The 18,463-nt window shown below is 37.8% G+C and overlaps 1 protein-coding gene across 3 annotated transcripts in view; it reads left to right on the forward strand.

Annotated features, from left to right (window-relative positions):
* The first annotated feature begins 1,277 nt into the window (after positions 1–1,277).
* LOC109208556 (DExH-box ATP-dependent RNA helicase DExH5, mitochondrial) overlaps positions 1,278–18,463 on the forward strand; it is a 31,180-nt gene continuing 13,994 nt past the window's right edge. The window contains exons 1-8 of one of the 3 annotated variants that reach the window (XM_019371683.1): positions 1,278–1,742; positions 4,386–4,540; positions 4,617–4,704; positions 4,903–5,133; positions 7,753–7,848; positions 14,612–14,800; positions 14,919–15,078; positions 15,154–15,284. In XM_019371683.1, the coding sequence (XP_019227228.1) occupies positions 1,392–1,742; positions 4,386–4,540; positions 4,617–4,704; positions 4,903–5,133; positions 7,753–7,848; positions 14,612–14,800; positions 14,919–15,078; positions 15,154–15,284 (1,401 nt within the window). In that variant the 5' untranslated portion in view covers positions 1,278–1,391. Of the gene's footprint in view, positions 1,747–4,385; positions 4,541–4,616; positions 4,705–4,902; positions 5,134–7,752; positions 7,849–14,611; positions 14,801–14,918; positions 15,079–15,153; positions 15,285–18,463 lie in introns of all 3 variants that reach the window. The other 2 variants (XM_019371681.1, XM_019371682.1) reach the window with 2 other exon arrangements.

The raw sequence follows: 18,463 nt of genomic DNA on the forward strand, positions 1-18,463 counted from the left end.
TCTGATGACCAAGGTGCCCCGTGAATGTTGTTAGTGGGATCAATCGGTAGGTTAGTGTTGACAGCAACCTGTAAGTTGGCATAGACCGGATCAACAACCGGTACGCCATTAAGGTCGACAAGGGGTACATTGTTGCTCGGCAACCCGTTGTTATCTTCACCGTGATGGCCTGATTCGGCATCAACACTTAAGTGAGAAGATTGAGAGACTGACATATTGAATAGTCCTGAAATCAAACTTCAAAGAACAAGTGTAAAATAGTGTGTGTTATCAAGATTCGTATTAAATCATCGCTATTATCCTTAGCCTCACGGTGGACGCCAAACTATTTACCCCTTAAAATAGATAACAATTAAATTTGTACACATTTTAAAGGATATGTGGTTTAATTTAACACAAATAATCCAAGAACAGTAAATTGTTGAATTGAAATATGATGGAATAATCAAACCGAAGTGACGCAATAATTAAGCCTTGCGTTTAGCTTAAATGCCAACAACCAGTCTTGATTGAGCCCTCGAGATAGAGCTCGGGTCCGAATAAACGAGTAAATAACTGAAGAACGCTTAAATCGATTGATGAGAGCTAAAATAAATTTTATTGCCTTGTTATGCGTGAAAAAGTGAGTCCGAAAAACAAAAGGGTCCTCCTCTTTATATAGTAGAAGAGATTTAACCTCAGTATAAGTATAAATGAAGTAAAAACCTTTTTCTTCTTCCTTTTCCATGAAAATAAGATCCGCAGTCAATACCGAGTGTGATCCGCGCCGCAATATCCAACTGGTGGTGGATATTTCGGCTTCTCGTTTTTCTCCTTCAACCGCCTTTCCTTTACCCTCGTTTCTTCATCTTAGTCGAGCTTGATTCCCTCCGGGTTCGACCATGCTCGAGGCCCGTTATATCATTCGTCCATTCTTGATTATGATATGTGGGTATCTTCGGGCTCACCCGAGCTAGTAACAACTAACGTCGTTCCTCGTTTCACAACCTGTATACAGTTATAAAAAAAAACGGAGACAAAATTTAAATGGCACCCAGAGAAGATGACTATTTATTGTTCCGTTGATAAAATACTGTTTGTGTTGGAAAAATGGAATCCAAACATAATTTTTTTAAAGTATGTTTTTCAAATTAACGCATATTCACGGAATAATTCTTTTTTTTTTTTTCCTGATCCGTATTTCCACATTCTCCCAAGGAGTACGTGGGCCTCAACTCTTTCAGCAAACACGCACGTGCACATCACGGGATTAACTTTCCTTCCTGAATTTACACATCATCATCATCTTCAGTTCCATCTTTCCATTCTACAGCCTCTGCTCTCCGCTGATCGCCGTTGCTATAAGACGGAGCTCCGTTACCTTCTCTATCGGAGTTGACTCGGAATAGTTTATGAGCCTATATTCTTTCCAATTTTTCTCACATTACAGAACCCTTATTAAACCCTTGAGCATTCCACCACCGCCGTTGTCGTTGACGATGAGGGACCGACCGCCGCCGCCATCATCCGTTTACGTCCCTCCACATCAACGCCTCCTCCGTTCAGTAATCACTGCTGTTCCGCCACAATCCGGCGGCTTCCGTTCTACAGCAATCGATCCCAAGCCTATTCCGAACGCTCAGCAGCAAATTCAGCAGCCACAACAAATGCGAGTGATGCAACAGAAGAGAACTTCACGATTTGATGAGGTTTTACTTACTCAGGAAGTTTCCGCTTGTGATATCGACCTTACACCCTATCAGGTAGGTGAGGCTCCTCTCGTCTCGTCTATTTGTAGCACTTTGAAGTTTAATGATGTTAACAAAAAAACATTTCCATAATTGCAAATAAAGAATTAAGAAAAGTACTATGCACGTCCCGTTTTATGTGATGGTGTTTGAGCCACAAGCGGAGCTGCCAGTATTTGAAGTTTATAGGTTCTAAACATGCTACCGAACTCATATCTCGTTTAGTTAGTGGGTTCGCAATTAAGTATTTATACATATTTAGTGGATTTCCTAACAAAAAACAGGGTCTAAGCAAAAGCTACTGGGTTCGTACATACCCACCCGTAAGCAATACTCTACCTCTGCCTCTGGTTTGAGCATACTATGAGAAGTCTTAAGTTAAAGTGTTTAGTGTGTCACATAAAGTAGAAAGGAAGAAAATATTCCACAGTAGTGAACACCGCTGAGAAATCTCCACCTATGCAAAGCATATCATAGCCAGTCTCAAGTTCGAATAAAGGAGGAGTTGTCCTAGCTTGACCATCGACTTAGAAAGTAGTCATATACTATCATGAATCTTCTAAATATTTGATTCTTTGGGACGTGCTCCCCTAGGCATGCATTACATAGATACCCAACTTAAGTGTTAAATGAACAAAGAGTTCCAGTAAAATGGCTTGAATAGAGTCAATAGGAAAAATGCCTGAATAGAGTATAATGTATATATAAGATTCATATAATTGACCTCGGCTAGTTTGAGATTGAGGTATAGTTGATTTTCATATAATGAGTTCACTTGAGCAATTAAATGTGCGAATTAATGTGAAAGAACCTTGGGGTCCTAAATCAGTTTTTGGTATGCTTATACCTATCAGTTTTTCCACTAGTTTGGGCTGTGCTTGAATCACTGTATAATGTTTCAATTTGACTTATTAGGAACAATTTAATTGGGCTTAAAATGTGGAAATCTCCATGATGGCCTAGTTTTTATCAAATAAAGATGATTGTATAATTAGAACTTAATTATTGCCTAATTTCAATCAAAACTCATTTTTGAGCAAGTTAACTCAAATAGTGTTTTCATTTTCAATGGAATGTAACTCAAATTTCCATTATAATAGTAATGTAAATTTACCTGAGTAGCTTACCTCATATAAGGACTTGTTGTTTTTAGTTTGATGGTGATATGCATTAGTACAGTCCCTTGAACAGTGAACATTTCATCTTCGTTGGGTCTTAAAGTTTTGACTTCAGTCTTCGCTTTTAACGAACCCTATATATTTTGTGATGAGTTAGACCTATGTTGCATGGACTCTCCAAAATGCTGCCGCACCCGTTTTGGATCCTCCAAAAATACGCTACTTTTGGAAGATCCGTCATGCACCCGGCGTCCCGGCCAATTTCGGAGAGTCCAAGCAACATAGAAGTAGAAAACATATCTACTTATCAAGTCAAGGCCTAATATAGAGCTTTAAATCTATGAACCCTACGTGCGTGGGGATGTATTCGAGAGTCATATGTACCTAAGCACTGAATTGCACTGGCAAGCATCACATGCATGTTAACTTGGTTTAGGCATGGTTGTTTTCTGATGCTCGAACCTTTGGTGTTCAGGCATGTAGCAAGATATGAATTACGAGAATGTTTAATTAAAATTTCTAGATGACTGCTATTAATATAACGACGAATAAAGTTTCCATTGCCAACACCTACAACTCTGTTCCTTAAATAATTGGTATGTAGTGCATTATGAGTTTGTTTTGTTTAAATAAGTAGTATCAATAAAACTGAAAAATTAAATCAGTCCATTCCTCAGGCTCTTCCTCATTCTATTCTGAGCTATTTTTTGGCTCGATGATCTTGTGCCCTAGTATGTCTCTTCCTCTTTTTTTCATGGACCTTCTCTTCCATTTCCTTTTCAAGTTCTCACATCTCTTTCTCCTCTTCAACGTCTTCCTTCAATGGTCAGTGCTTACTGTTGTTAGTCCTCTCATAAGGCGCTGTGTAGTTACTTGTCCTGATACGTGCCGAATTATCAAGTAATATGCTGACCAGTGGTAACACTAGTTTTTTTTCTGGAGTTAATAGCTTGTTTTAATGCTGGAACTGGCTGCAGTTATATTCTTATTCTGACATTTGTAGCAATTAGTTGAAAATAATGGAGTACAACCTTTTTAAACATAAAATTGGTTTTAGTTTGCACCTCTCCCGTAAGTTGCATCTGAACTAAAGAATTTCCATGCTCCTAATATTATGTGTCAACTTAACAACATGTTGTCAGCATTTCTGTTGCTGAATGATGGAATTACTGCTCTGGAACATGGTGCATGAATCAATGTACCCTTAGATGATAGGCACGCATGGTGGAGACTAGAACTTGGCAATTAATCTGAAGGACTCAACCCTAACCCATAGGTTTAGGCGTGAATGGCATATTTTTTATGTGGAGCATCCTTGACATGGATGAGGTTTTGCAAACTTTCTTTTTAGATCTGATGATGAAGTTTTTATACGTGTCGGGGAATGTTTGCTTTGTCATGGAAAATAACTGATCGCGTCCAGCTACTTTCACTTGCATGTCTATGTTAAGGCCTGCATGCATTTACAGCACATTATTCCAGTCTGCATGTATCACAAATATATGGCACCTGACCATTCTATAACATAAATGGATTCCAGGGTGCTGCCATATCTGACAACACTGAAGCATGGAAATGGAAGCTCACTGCTCTGTTACGCGACAAGGATAAACAAGAGGTGCTCTCAAGGGAGAAAAAGGATAGGCGTGATTATGAGCAAATAGCAGCTTTAGCGAGCAAAATGGGTTTATATAGGTATCTTTCATCAGGAAGTGTGTTGTTTATTGATTTGTTTTGGTACAGGACTTTAAGTTGCCACCACCCTTTGCAGTAACCTATATTCAAGAGTAGTTGTTGTCAGCAAGCTTCCATTACCAAACTACAGGTTTGATTTGGATGATAAGCGCCCTCAGAGAGAGGTATGTTCTTGACGGTTAGATATTGTTATTCAGTAATTTAAATTCGGCTCAACACAAATGCTTCCACTTCTATTTACCTTTTCTTATTTGATTATCTTTATGCTTGTTTCCTGTATACCCTACTCTCCCCCTTTCTGCTTCTCTTTCCTGTTCTTTATTTCCTTAATGATACGATTGCATCCTTCAAATAATTGTCAGGTGATCTTGCCTCCGGGTTTGCCAAGACGAATAGATTCTTTTCTTGGAGAATACTTGTCTCATAAGCCAACGAGCGTGGCTGTACTTTCACGATCAAGCAGTAATGGCAGTATAGCTACCGATGAGGGTCTATTTGAGCAGCCAGAGTTATTCCCTCAAAGTAAGGCTTTCATGGAGAACATCCTTTGGCGTAGGAGCATGCAAATGCGAGCTGAGCAGCAAACTTGGCAGGTTTAATCACATTAAAAAATTTAGAGCATATTAACATCTGTGCAAATTAAAAATGATCTCCCTCTTCCAGACTTTTGTCTTTTCTTCAAACAAGATACTTAGTTTTCTTGGGCTACTTTCTATAGGCCAGACATTACAAGTGAAGTTTGCTGCCTGAGACCTATGATGGAGTGAGATTTAAACGTGCTACTAGGGCTGTTCAAAATCGAACCGTAACCGAATATCGAACTGCAAAATTGGCTTAATGGCTTATTGGTATCGGGTTATCGGATTAATGGATGGTGAACGGATTGAAATTTTATAATTAACGGCTTATCGGTTTGGGGACGGATTATTCAATTTTCTTAATGGTTAAACCGTTAACCCATTAAGAATTTTTATATTTTTTTACCCGTATGTATATTAAATATCTCTTCCTCTATTTGACAAAGTAGCTGTTATTATTCACGTTCAGAAGGTTCACCAAGACACTAACTGTTATTGTTTTATCACGGATACTAACTTAGTGGTATTAGACTATTGAAAATTCACTTTCAAATTATAGTGACTTCTGCCAGTTGTGAAAATGCACTTGCATATGCCTATATGGCTTAATGCAATAGCAGATTGTAAAGAGCCCTACACAACACTAATATAGTATATGGCTATATGTATTCTGGCCAGATCTTTTACGGAGAAAACATAAATTTCCAGTTAGTGACTTCTGGAAATGTGGGCTTGACAGCGTTATATAAACGGGTTGAATTCAAGATTTTAATTTGGTGATTTAATGTCAAGTCATATATGCGCTCATTGCTATTTGATTTAGCCGATAAGCCGCCCGATAACCGTCCAATAATGACGAAACCGATACCAATCTGCCCGATATCTTATTGGTTTGGCTAGCGGATTAGTACATTTACAAGCCGATAACCGATAAGCCGAACCGATAAGCGTAACAATCCACCTGATCCGCCCGATAAGCAGCCCTACGTGCTACAACTATACATGCTTCTTAATTTGTCTGGAGTCTGGAATAAGCAATAAACATAGGTGTTGGGATTGCATTCTTTCCAATAACATGCTAAAGGTAAAACAAATAGATGTAGGTTGCATGCTTTAATCAAATACTATGAGTGCACGAGAATAAAGTTACACTAGCTGATCTGTCAGAATGTGTGTAGATACACTGTGTAGTATTATCTTGCCAGGAGATTCCCACTATATGATATTGCAGGGGCAGAACTCAGTAAAGGCTCTTTCTTCTACCACAGTTGAATTTACTATTGCTGGGGTAGCCCTTAAAATATCAAGAACATAATTAGCAAAGTAGTTATAGTTCTTTTTTTCCGCACGTCTTCTTTGAATTATTGTCTTTTCTCTAACTTCTCGAAAAAGAAAAAAATTGCTGTTCACTTGCTGTTTTCCTCCAACCTGCTACGGTGAGAGACAGGAGATTTGTGTACTTAATTATAACTTGCAAAAGTTATCAGTGGTATGTTTTTAAAAAATTAGGACGCAACATACTCAAATCAAAAGTTATTGTTTATTCAGAAGTCTTTTTTATGTTTATTCCCAAGAGTTCATACATTACATTCCCAGTTAGTTGAGAAAATACTAGCAGTTATAGTATATAACACGTGATGACCTTGCTTTTGCCTTTTTTTTTTTCTTCATGATGCCTCACTTTTGATAAGCTGATATCCTCTCATTCTTTCTCCAGTGTTTCTCTTTTCTTCTGTTGAGGGGTTCACACTTCATTATCTTAGACAGTACTTCAATTTCTTGGTTCTACCAGAAACACATGGGCATTCAGATAATAACAATAAAAAAAATGGGACTAAGATCAGAAGAATATTAGTCATCTTTGCGTTTTGGAGAATTTTGATGCCCAGATAGGAACCATATCAATCATATTTGAGTTTTGAGATCTAATTCATAGACCTAACTAATATTATTGAGGGCTCTGGTTTTAGCTATAGATATAGATGTGACAAAACTTTTGGTTTATAGTCTTAATTTAGGAAGCGTAAAGGCAGACATTAGGTGGTCAAACTTTAACATAAACATTGGCGCTAGCAGTAGCTCGCGATTTGTGAAGTGCTTTAGTTCATATCAAAGCTTAGCACTGATAGAGAAACTAAGAAGTCCTTATTCAAGGCGTCAAGCAAAAAGCCCCCATAGGTCTTCAATTGAATGGCATAAACAAATATGGAGTTTCTTTAGTATTAAGAGATTCTTGATGCAAGCCTATAATACCCGCATTCATAGGAAAAGAAAATCTTCCAATCCCACTATATGTCTGATAACTTTAGTGACGAATATTAAAATCTTTTTAGAAATGAATTTCTGAAAATTTATAGGAGTTCCCATCTCAACTGTCTGTAGGGAAAATAGTATGTGCTAGAGTGAGCAAACAGTCTGCTGTCATTTCATTCCTTTGACCCTTTTGCACTAGATTTTTCCTGCACTATATGTTCTTAATACTGTATCTCCACAGTTTGCAACTTTTCATAGCTCCTCTTTTTTTGTACTTTTTATTTGTTTTTACAAGGTTAGCAAAATTTTCTAAGTATCTTTTTTATTTTTTGTTCTTCCTGTGGAACGTGATTCATGGGATAACATTCTTGTTTGTTATAGGAATCACCAGAAGGTAGGAAGATGCTGGAATTTCGTGGTAGTCTACCTGCATATAAGGAAAAAGAAGCAATATTAAGTGTCATTTCACAAAACCAGGTATGTTAGATCTTGAGAATCTATCCTCAACCTCGTGGAATGTCGTAGCTGTATTTGAGCAGTGACAGGTCCCCATGTACATTTTATATTATTGGTGAAGGAGAAAAAGAGCTTCTTTTGTTGTTTTTTATGATACGTTTGAGGAGTAAGATCATAAAATATGTGGTTGTGAAAATATCATCAAACAATATTCTCTTATATTTAACCATTAACATTCACCAAGGGCAGTTGCAGTTGGTGGGCAAGCAAGACATCCCACGATTAGAATCCAAGAATGAAGGATTATAATCAGGACACTAAGTGGTCGTTTTTACATGGAATAAGGACAATAATCCCGGGATAAAGTTTGGGATTAACTTTATCCCATGTTTGGTTTGGGGTATTAGCTAATCCTGGGATAATTTTTACACTAAAATTGTGGGATTAGCTATCCCATATAAAAGGCGGATAGCTAATCCCATGGGATATCCTGGGATATCCCACCATTGTACCAAACGACGCCTAAAAGTAGTATTACTTTCTTTTGTCTAATGCTAGGTTTATTGGACAAATAACAAGAAAAAATGGCAAAAATCCATCTCGACGTTCAGTTTGAATTCGAATTAAATTTCAGTACCAAAATACTCTTGAAACAACTTTCATTTACAGTTGCAAAAGCTTTTCTACGATATTCATCTTCAAACTAACTCTATCTCAACCGTTTGACACGACTTTATGTGTTCTTTCAGGTCTCATAAAAATGCTATGTCATCTACAAATTATACGAAGCAAAAAATCTAAGCAATAGTATAACATACAAAACCTTACCGTATAAAAAAAGCAGTAGTATAACATAGAAGGGGAAGAAGGGAACAATTAGCAACGTCGTAAAAAACTTGAGCATTCAACCCAAAACCTTGATGCAGCGGGTGGAATTGCTCAGGACGATTATTGATGCCTATTGAACGGTTTGGGACAGTGTCAGTGATACATATCTAACACCTTCTGACATGTGTAACTGGTTCTACAGAAACATGAGATAAAAAAGTTTATCTTTTGTTTTTATTTTTGGGCTTGGCTCAACATTTAGAAAAGCGGACGTGGAGCAGAGAGTGTAGGAGTGAAGAATAGACAGGAGTTGAGAGAGGAGGGCATTGAGAAGTGAACTCGGAGTAGAGACAGGACCTGAAGTAGATTTAGTAGCTCAAATGGTTGGGATGGGAGGGAGAAGCTCATGCTGATAAGTGGCTGATATAGTGAACATGAGATAATGTACAGTTGGATTAGAAGTGGAGAGAATGATCGTTGTAATGGACTTGCATGTGAGAAAATGGCTTACTGAAGTTCGGTTCTAGTACCATGGGAAAGAATCTGGTTGTCCTACCCAAAACATTAAGGTAATGGGAGTAGATTAGGATCATAAATCCCTTTAGAAATGCTTACAGATGATGTGGGATAGTTATATATATCGATAAAGTAAAACATGGGATAGTTGTATATCTCAATTAAGTAAAAACAAGAAGAGATAAGAGCAGGGCTGGCTTTAACATTAGCTAATTAGGCTTGTGCCTTAGCGCTCCAAATTATATAAGTAAAATATAATTTACTACTTTTAGTACAAAATTTTCATATAAAAGAAAAGTGATTTTTTAGATATGTAATAGTGTAACTGTTTGACTTAAAAATAGGTAGCATGAATAGTTTTTCTTACTTCTGAAGTTGTGAATTAGAATTGAATCGACAAGGAAAATAGTACAAGTAGAAGATACTATATACTTAATCAAATAAAAAGGCTTGGTTTATTTCTTTTTCAAATATTTATATTGCTTATTGTTGCACCCAAACGCACACGCAAGTATACGTGGTCGACAAGTAATATAGGATTGTAAGTCCAGATATCGTACCCACAGGGACTTGTGATTAACTATCAAATAAATTAAACCCAAACACTTAATCTATTCAAGCGAAGTCTAAAGTATGAATATTTAACTAAAATTAATCTAGAGTAACAAATTAAGAGATTAAAGAAAACAAGTTGGCGAATTATAGAGACGAATTCAATGTGAGTGAATATTCTAGAGTTATGGGTTATCTAACAACCCCGTTGAGTTTTCCACTTAAATCGTCTAATTAATTTATCTGGTTTATTGGTTGACAGGGTTAATATTGCTCGTAGCCTTCTCCTAAAGTACAACTCGCCTATCAAGCTAATCTAACGCATATATTCCCGTGGAATTAGAATTAACAAGAACGCATTAATAATTTCTGATAGTAACCAAGCAAGGCGATTAGGTATATTCCTATCCTAACCGCAAATCTGCCCCCCCTCAGAGTTAAGATCTTGCTCTACTCAATCTTATATGCAATCTAGAATTCCTTCCCCCGAGTTCAATTCTAGATTCATAGATAGTATTCAATTGGTGATCAAGCAATCAAATAATTAAGCGCAAGATTGAATAAATAAACCAATATGATAAAATAATAAGAACAATTCAAGCTTCAAACCACAACGTTCATGTAGCACCCAAAACTCTAGAACTAATAAACTATGAAATTAAAGGAAGGGAAGAGAAGAAAAACTAGTTAGAAGCCTTCTCCAAGCTGGTGTGTGTTCCTCCACGTGAATTCTCCTTCAAAGTCTGTTAGATATCTTTCAAAATAGGTTTAGAACTCCTTTTATACGAGTTGGAAAGGTCTTGGGCCGAAATAACCTTGTCCAGAACGAAGAAGGAAAAATCCCGCAACACAGCGTCGAGGCCAGCCCCAAGCGCTGGTCCTGGCGCTGAAAGCAGTGAGCTTTTCACGTGTAATTCTCAAATCCTTGTTTTGAATTACAAACTTTTGTTGTCTCCACTTTGGGGGACAAACACCAAAGGGTGTCCCCCCTTTGTCCTATTATTTTTTTTATTTCCTTTCTTTTTCTTCTGCGTTTTATTCAATTTTGCTCCGAATTTCTTCATCTTCATACTGCTTTATTCCTACACAACTAAAATATAATATCAAGCACAAAGTAATATAATTAATACTCAAAAGACGATTAAAAGTACTAGAATGTGAGGCAATAATGGTTAAATATGTGCATTTTTGGCCGAACATCACTTGTAGAATAATGTTAACAATTCCTATGACAGTTGCCTAAACGGAAAAAAAAATTTCAAAATTAAAATTGATAAAATTTTGGCTAATATCAACAATGTCTCAAAAAAGATTAAATGAGTTGGCTATATTATCAATTGAAAAGGAATTATTGGAAGAAATTGATTTTAAAAAAATATTAACAACTTTGCATCTCAAAAATCTAGAAGAATAGACTTCAAATAAAAGTATATATTATAATCTTTTAGAAAAAAATTAGGCCTCGTATTAACCTTTGGCTTCAGGCCACAATTGTACTTAGCCGCCCCAGCCGGATAGAGGGAGGGAGGGAGAGGGAGAATGGGATTATGGATAAGAAGGTGATTGTGAAAGGTAAAAGAGAGGGCAGATGACATGCATTTGCCGGGTAGGGGAGGGAAAAGAGGACAAGGGTAGGAAGGAGAATAGAGGCACATGATTGAAAGATGGACGGACAGGGAGGGTGAAGGAGAAGATGTGAGGGCAAGTGTCCCAAAGAGGGTGGGATTGGAGATTACTCCCTAGTGCAGTGAGGTAGAGAGTGGAGGGGGGGGGGGGAAGGAAAATTGGGCTAGAGTTTGGTATTGGCCTATTTATAGGTGAGGGTCAAAATAATCTCTTGAGACCCAATCCCAGGATAGATTCCCGGACATGACCATTCCCTCTTTTGGATGGAGTATTTTTTTGATGAAGTAAATTAGATTCATTAAAGGGCATCAAGAAGATGCAAAGAGTACAAAAGCCTATGCTACTATTAGGGAGCTAATGAAATCCACAAAAATATCAGCACTATTAACAGGGCTGAGATAGTTCCAGCTAAATAAGTTAACTAAACACGCAACCTTGAGGAGTAGAGTGGAGTTGAAATGCCATCAAAACACATTCGGTTCCTTTCTTTCCAAATACACCATAAAATTGCAGCTGGCACCATTTTCCAGATTTTTCTGATGGATTTGTCAACTCTCCAAAAACACCAACTTTCAAAAGCTTGCTTTATTGATTGTGGCATCACCCATTTTAGACCAAAGGTAGTGTAGAAATTCCAAATTTCTTTTGCAATTGAGCAGTGGAGGAATGTGGTTTACACTTTCTGACTGTTGTTGGCACATGTAGCATCTGTTAACTAGTGTGACGTTCCTCTTGATTAAGTTGTCTTGAGTGAGACAGGCCCCATTTAGAGACAACCATGTGAAGCAAGTCACCTTGGTAGGCGCTTTAGTTCTCCAGATGTGTTTCCATAGCCAGTTGTCTATTATTGCATTCTGGTCACAGTGGTGAATGTAGCCGCCTTTGACTGTGTACTCGCCTCTCTTAGAATTTTCCCAAATAAGTTTGTTTGATCTTCGGTGTTATGACCTTCTAGGGAGCTTAACATTGTGAGTAGGCTGTTGACCTCCCAATCCTGCAAATTTCTTCTGAAAAGTGGGCACCAAGTGCCATTGTCTCTATTTTGAGTAACACTGGAGACTGTGTTCAGAGCAATCTGATACATACTGGGAAACATGTCGTTCGAAGGTGTATTTCCGAGCCATCTATCCTTCCAGAATTTAATACGAGTTCCATTCCCAACTTTGGAAGTTACATTTTGGAAGAATTCATCCCAGTGTTTGCTGATGTTCTTCCACAGACCAACTCCATAAGGAGTGTTTATTTTCTTGGAATACCAGTGGTTGTGTGCTCCATATTTAGCAACTATAATACCCTTCCATAGCCTAGATTCCTCCTAGCCATTTTAAGAGCATAGCTTTGCTGTGTGATTGTAGATCCCTGATGCCCAAGCCTCCTTTGAATTTTGGTTGAGTTACCTTGAACCATTTCACCAGTGGAAATTTGTGTGTTTTGTTGCATCCTTGCCATAAGAACTTCCTTCTGAATATGTCCATCTGCTTTAAGACTGAGATTGGAATTGGGAACAATGACATGTGTTGGGGGAAGACTGTCCAGTACACTATTGATTAAAGTTAACCTGCCACCCATGGAGAGGTATTGCATTTGCCAAGTCGCGAGCCTTTTTTCAAACTTCTCTAGGAATCCATTCCAAACTTCTTTTGAGTTGAATTTAGCTCCCAAGGGAAGTCCGAGATATGTGGTTGGGGAAGTGCCTGTTTTGCAGCATAGGAATTCTGCTAGCTCCTCTATGTTGGGGATATCATTCACATGGTATATGATGTTTTTTATAATATTGATGTGAAGTCCTGATAGTGCCTCGAAGATCATCAGTGTCAGGTTGGACTCAGTGCTTGTGATCTCTCAGTACCACAGTAAATAAGAGTATCATCCGCAAAGAGTAGATGAGATACTGTAACTGAGCTGGCAGGATTCCTTCCCACCTGAAAACCTTATATCCATTGCACTTGTTTAGCCTTCTCCAACATTTTAGTGAGTCCTTCCATAGCCAGAAGGGGGAGAGGGGATCCCCCTGCCTTAGGCCCTTTTGGGGGGAGAAAAAACCAACCGGACTCCTATTCACCAAAACAGAGTATTTGACAGTTGAAATGCAATAGTTTATCCATCTTATCCATTTCTCCCCAAAGCCCATCTGCCTCAAGATACTCATGAGGTAAGACCAACTTAATTGATCAAAAGCCTTTTCAATGTCCAGCTTGCACAAACACACCCGGTTCTCCACTTTTCGTTGTCCAATCCAGCACTTCATTGGCAATTAAGGAAGCATCAGTGATCTGCCTGTTCTTGATGAAAGCATTTTGTTCCACCGAGACTAGTTTGTCAATTACCTTCTTGAGTCTCTCTGCTAAAATCTTTGAAACCAATTTGTATACACTACCTATCAAGCTAATAGGTTTGTAGTCTCTGAGCTCCATAGCACCCTTTTTCTTTGGAATTAGGGCAATGAAGGTGGCATTGCAAGCCCTAACCATGTGACAGCTCTGGTGAAAGTGATTAAGTGCAGCCTAGATGTCTGTTTTAAGTGTATCCCAATTTTTCTGAAAGAAAGCCATGGTGAAGCCGTCTGGACCTGGTGCTTTATCAGGGGGCACACGATTTCAAAGCTTCCAGCACCTCTATTTCTTCAAAATGGAGTATTACTGTGGATTAGCATCCCAAACTAGTCCAGTCACAGTTCATTGTTTATCCAGTTCCATATCTGGCACCAAATGTGAAATATCTGGGAAAGCATTTACATACCCACGGTGAACCAAAATTTTCATTGGCCAGGCATAAAGCAGATGAGGGGCGAGGAAACGGGAAAAATGATGCATGAAATGAAAGGAGTATGTTTTGAAGTATGTCCCAGCTTTGTGAATCTCATCCTTTTACTCACGGATTAGGAGGTGTGGCTTAAGCAAAGAAGTAATACATGAAAAGATTTACATCATGCAAATGAATCCTCCTGGTGAAGAATAAAGATAGAATAAGATAGGAAAGTGCAGTTGTTGGAGCCCTTTGAAGTTCTGTCAAATTCGTCTACCATTCTGGTAACGCCATTACTGGGTGTTAGTGTTGTGTGCAATTGACCTCTCTGCTCAATTGAAGAGTGGTGTGGCCAGCTCTTAGCTTGGTAGACTATTTTTATTTAGGCAACTAATGAAACTCAGAATTGAAGGTGTGAAAGAAAACATGAAATAGCTAAATGCTTGGTAAAGGTTTGATTTTTTTGAAATTTATCCTGATGATGCTAATATTAAGAAAAGTTTTTCCGCACGCACAGGTGGTTATTATCTCAGGTGAAACTGGCTGTGGGAAGACCACACAGATTCCCCAATTTATTTTAGAGTCTGAAATTGAGTCTGCTCGCGGAGCCATGTGCAGTATCATATGTACTCAGCCAAGAAGAATATCTGCTATGACTGTATCCGAAAGAATTGCTGCAGAGAGAGGGGAGTTGTTGGGTGAAACAGTGAGTTTATTTACTAGCAAATTAACTGCCAACACATTCCATCACACGTTATCTCTTTGCACAGCATTCTGACTGAAAATTTGGGATATGTATCCTGTCTTCTTTGATGTCTCTGTAGGTTGGATATAAAGTGAGGCTAGAAGGTGTTAAAGGGAGGGATACTCACCTCCTCTTCTGTACCACTGGTATCTTGTTGAGAAGACTACTAATTGACAGAAATCTGAAGGGCATCACACATGTAATTGTGGACGAGATTCATGAACGTGGAATAAATGAAGGTATATTTTTGTTTTTAAAGAGATTATGAAGTTTATGAAATCTGATTTTTAACAATTAAATATGTCTTGTACCAGATTTTCTGCTAATAGTTCTAAAGGATTTACTCCCTCGCCGACCAGAGTTAAGGTTGATTTTGATGAGTGCCACCTTAGATGCAGAGCTTTTCTCTTCATACTTTGGTGGGGCTCCGCTTGTCCACATTCCGGTGAGTAAGTTGGTTGGCTAATTGTGTTTTTAATTGATGCGCAGTATTCATTTATGCCAATGGTCCTATTCTACTGACTCTTGTTCTATTACTACCTGAATTCCAATTTATGTGGTGAGACATTGTTTGACTACATGGAAAGTTTAAGGTTAATTTGTCTTGTATATTATACTGGTAGAGTAGTAAAAGAAAATTGTAAAACAGGTGTTTTGTAGAAAAAAAATGCTAAATCGTAGTAAAATATTTTGTAGAATTAGGAAAGAATCAAAAATATTTAAATTTGAATAATGTGAATAGTTGAAGTTTGCGAAAGTTGTTAGAAAAATATTATTGCTAAGTGTTTCTCTTCATAAAGATGTTTCTGTCTGAGATTTGCTTCCTCTTTTATGTATCTTGCACATGAGATTTCTCCTTTTTATCAATTAAATTACGTCCTTTTCCCCAATTTATTTGACACTCTTCTATTTTGGACATGCAAAATGTAGACAGAATTTCTTTTTTTTATACAAATCACAACTTTCATGAATTCAAGTACTTTAAATTATTCAAATTATAAACTTTGATATGACTTTTTCTATATTGAACTAACTTTTCAACCAATACTGTAATATTCTCTTGCACTATTATTTCTAACCAGTCCAATCAACATCTTTAACTCCAGATCTATCCAATTTACCCTCATATAGAATTAGACATAGTGAGTACTTCATTAAAAATCATTGTAAAAGAATGAAAATATCCGAGGACATCTTAAAATAGAAAGTGTAGCATATAACTTGAGACAGCGCAACAACTTGTGCTTGTTGGTAGGAACTGCACTATTAGTGATACTTTGTTGAGAAACTGTTTTTAATTTCATAAGGGTCATGGGTTAAGCTCCTTTGCTAGTTGAGCATTGAAGATAACAATTAGGTCCCTTAGCCAAAAAAAAAAGAAAGATCTCAATTAGGTTAGGGTTATTGATGTGAAAGTCTCAATCCTGAAGTAGATTCTTTTAACTCTTGGTGAGAGGTTCTGCTTGGAATTTTGACGTGTCAAACAAGTAACTGCCTGGAATGACAGGTTTGTTGATTCAACACATTCGTAGGTAGCTCAAAGTGGGATAGCCAAACTCTTCAAATAGCTTGGTTTGCTACAATTTAGGATTCATAACCAAACAGGTTAAGGACAGCTCTGCTAACAATAAACAGCTGATCACCTCCCTGCCTCTCTCTATGTCTCTCTCACACACAACTTTATCATCTCTCTAATCACCTATCCTCTTCGTCGCTTGATGGGTGCATCAAGTCCTCCATTTGCGGAACCCTTAAGTGTCTCTTCCCTTTGCAACATGCACCATTTGCTGCTCAAGGAAAGCAATGAACTAGTGTTGGCAAAGGCATCTAATGGGAAATGATGTGGGTATTTGATTAATTTAGCAAGCCAGTTATAACTGTCAAAAAGTTTATTAACCCAGAAATAACTGCTAGTTCTTCATTTGCGTGTTTAGTTATTGCTAAATGGTTTTCTATTCCCATTTGAAGTCTACTTTGTTTGTTGAGCTTCTATAGTTCTTTTATTTGTAGTATGCATTCTTGTTTTAAATGTACTTACTGTTGTGAGATGGAGAGCCGATCTTTCAATTTCTTCGGACTGATATACTGCTTTGTTACTTTCTTCACGAAAATCCAATATCATCTTTCTTAGAATTCCGAATTGTCAACGGTTGCTTCTTAGGCTGTACAAATCCTTTTGGAATGTGATTATCACTATGTTTGCATTCATGGGTCAGTGAATCACTGAGCTTCCCTTTATCTTTTTTTTTTTTTTTTTTTTTTTTTTGTGATAAAGAAAAAGAACAAAGATAAAGGGAAGCTATCTTTGGTATCTACAAATAGCAATTTCATAAAGGAGATGAAATGAAGGCAGGTCGGATGTGAGCTATCTTTGGTATCTAAACTGTTTTGATCCTAATGAACATTAGGTGGATTGATCTACAACCAATTGTTTTATTTAACCTATTGAAATGTTTGCCGCTGATCGTGGATATAATATGCAATAGAAAATGACATGGAGAATTCATTGTTCAAAGAAATCTTAGAGAAGAGATTGCTGAGAGTATCCCTATCAACATCTACGGAGACCAGGTTAAAGTTGGGTCTGTCTACCTCCTTGTGTGTGGTTGGGTGGTGTAATATTTATGTAGGCTTCTTGTTATGCTGCTACAAATCAAATTAGATGGTAAGGTTTTTTCCGAGAAGTCAGAAGGGTATAAATCTAGAAAGATTACTCGCATGAACCTTATCCCCAAGAAAAAAAAAATGGAATGATTACTTGCATGAAGGGTTTTGACAATATCAGTTGAGATTGGGATTAGATCAGCTTCCCTTTTTGCGGTGCTTATTTTGCTTAGTGTTAGATAGTTATGTACATAATATGAATTGGTCCTAGTCCCACATAGAATATGAGTATGATATGTATTGTATAAATAGGGCTCATTGTGTTATAACTAAATAGAATATCAATAATATAGATTTTTCTCCCGTGCATTCTCACATGGTATCAGAGCATTGCTGAGATAGTTCGTTGTGCGTCATTCCAACGACATCCGGGAAGAAATCAATCGTCGCCGTGCAATTTCCCGGTGACCTGAGTAGTTGTTTGCGTCAAAACCACTTTTTACCGGTGTTGTGCATGAACCAACACCACCACAGTGTTGTTCTCCATCCCCGGGCGACCAAACCCCACAAAACCCCACTGGAAAAACCCCATCCACGCGCCGTCACGCGTCGACTGGAGTGATTTTTTTCCGGCGAGATTTGTCCACGCGTCGGCGCATGGACCACCTTCCGGTCAGTTTCTGACGAAACTTCTTTTGGACAGCCTTCTCAGGACGTTATTCCGAGTCGGTCTATTCAAGTTTCATCAAATTCCGGCAACCTTTTTTATTTTCCGGCGAGTGAACAATGTTTCCCAGAAAAAAAGAAAAAAAGGTGTTCTGATTTGGCATTCCAAGGTTAACCACACAAGTTGTAATCAAGAATTTGAGAAATTGGTTGTAGCAAAATGGAATCCAATACTACGAAGAGTTGGATGGTTTCTCTACCGGATTATATTGAGTTCCTTCAGTACAAAGCTTGTTTAGCTTTCGTTGCTCAAGCAGATAGTAGTGTGACTTGTGTCTCCCAATCTTCAACCTC

This window comes from Nicotiana attenuata, unplaced genomic scaffold (assembly GCF_001879085.1).
Source record: "Nicotiana attenuata strain UT unplaced genomic scaffold, NIATTr2, whole genome shotgun sequence".
In the NCBI taxonomy this organism is placed as follows: domain Eukaryota; kingdom Viridiplantae; phylum Streptophyta; class Magnoliopsida; order Solanales; family Solanaceae; genus Nicotiana; species Nicotiana attenuata.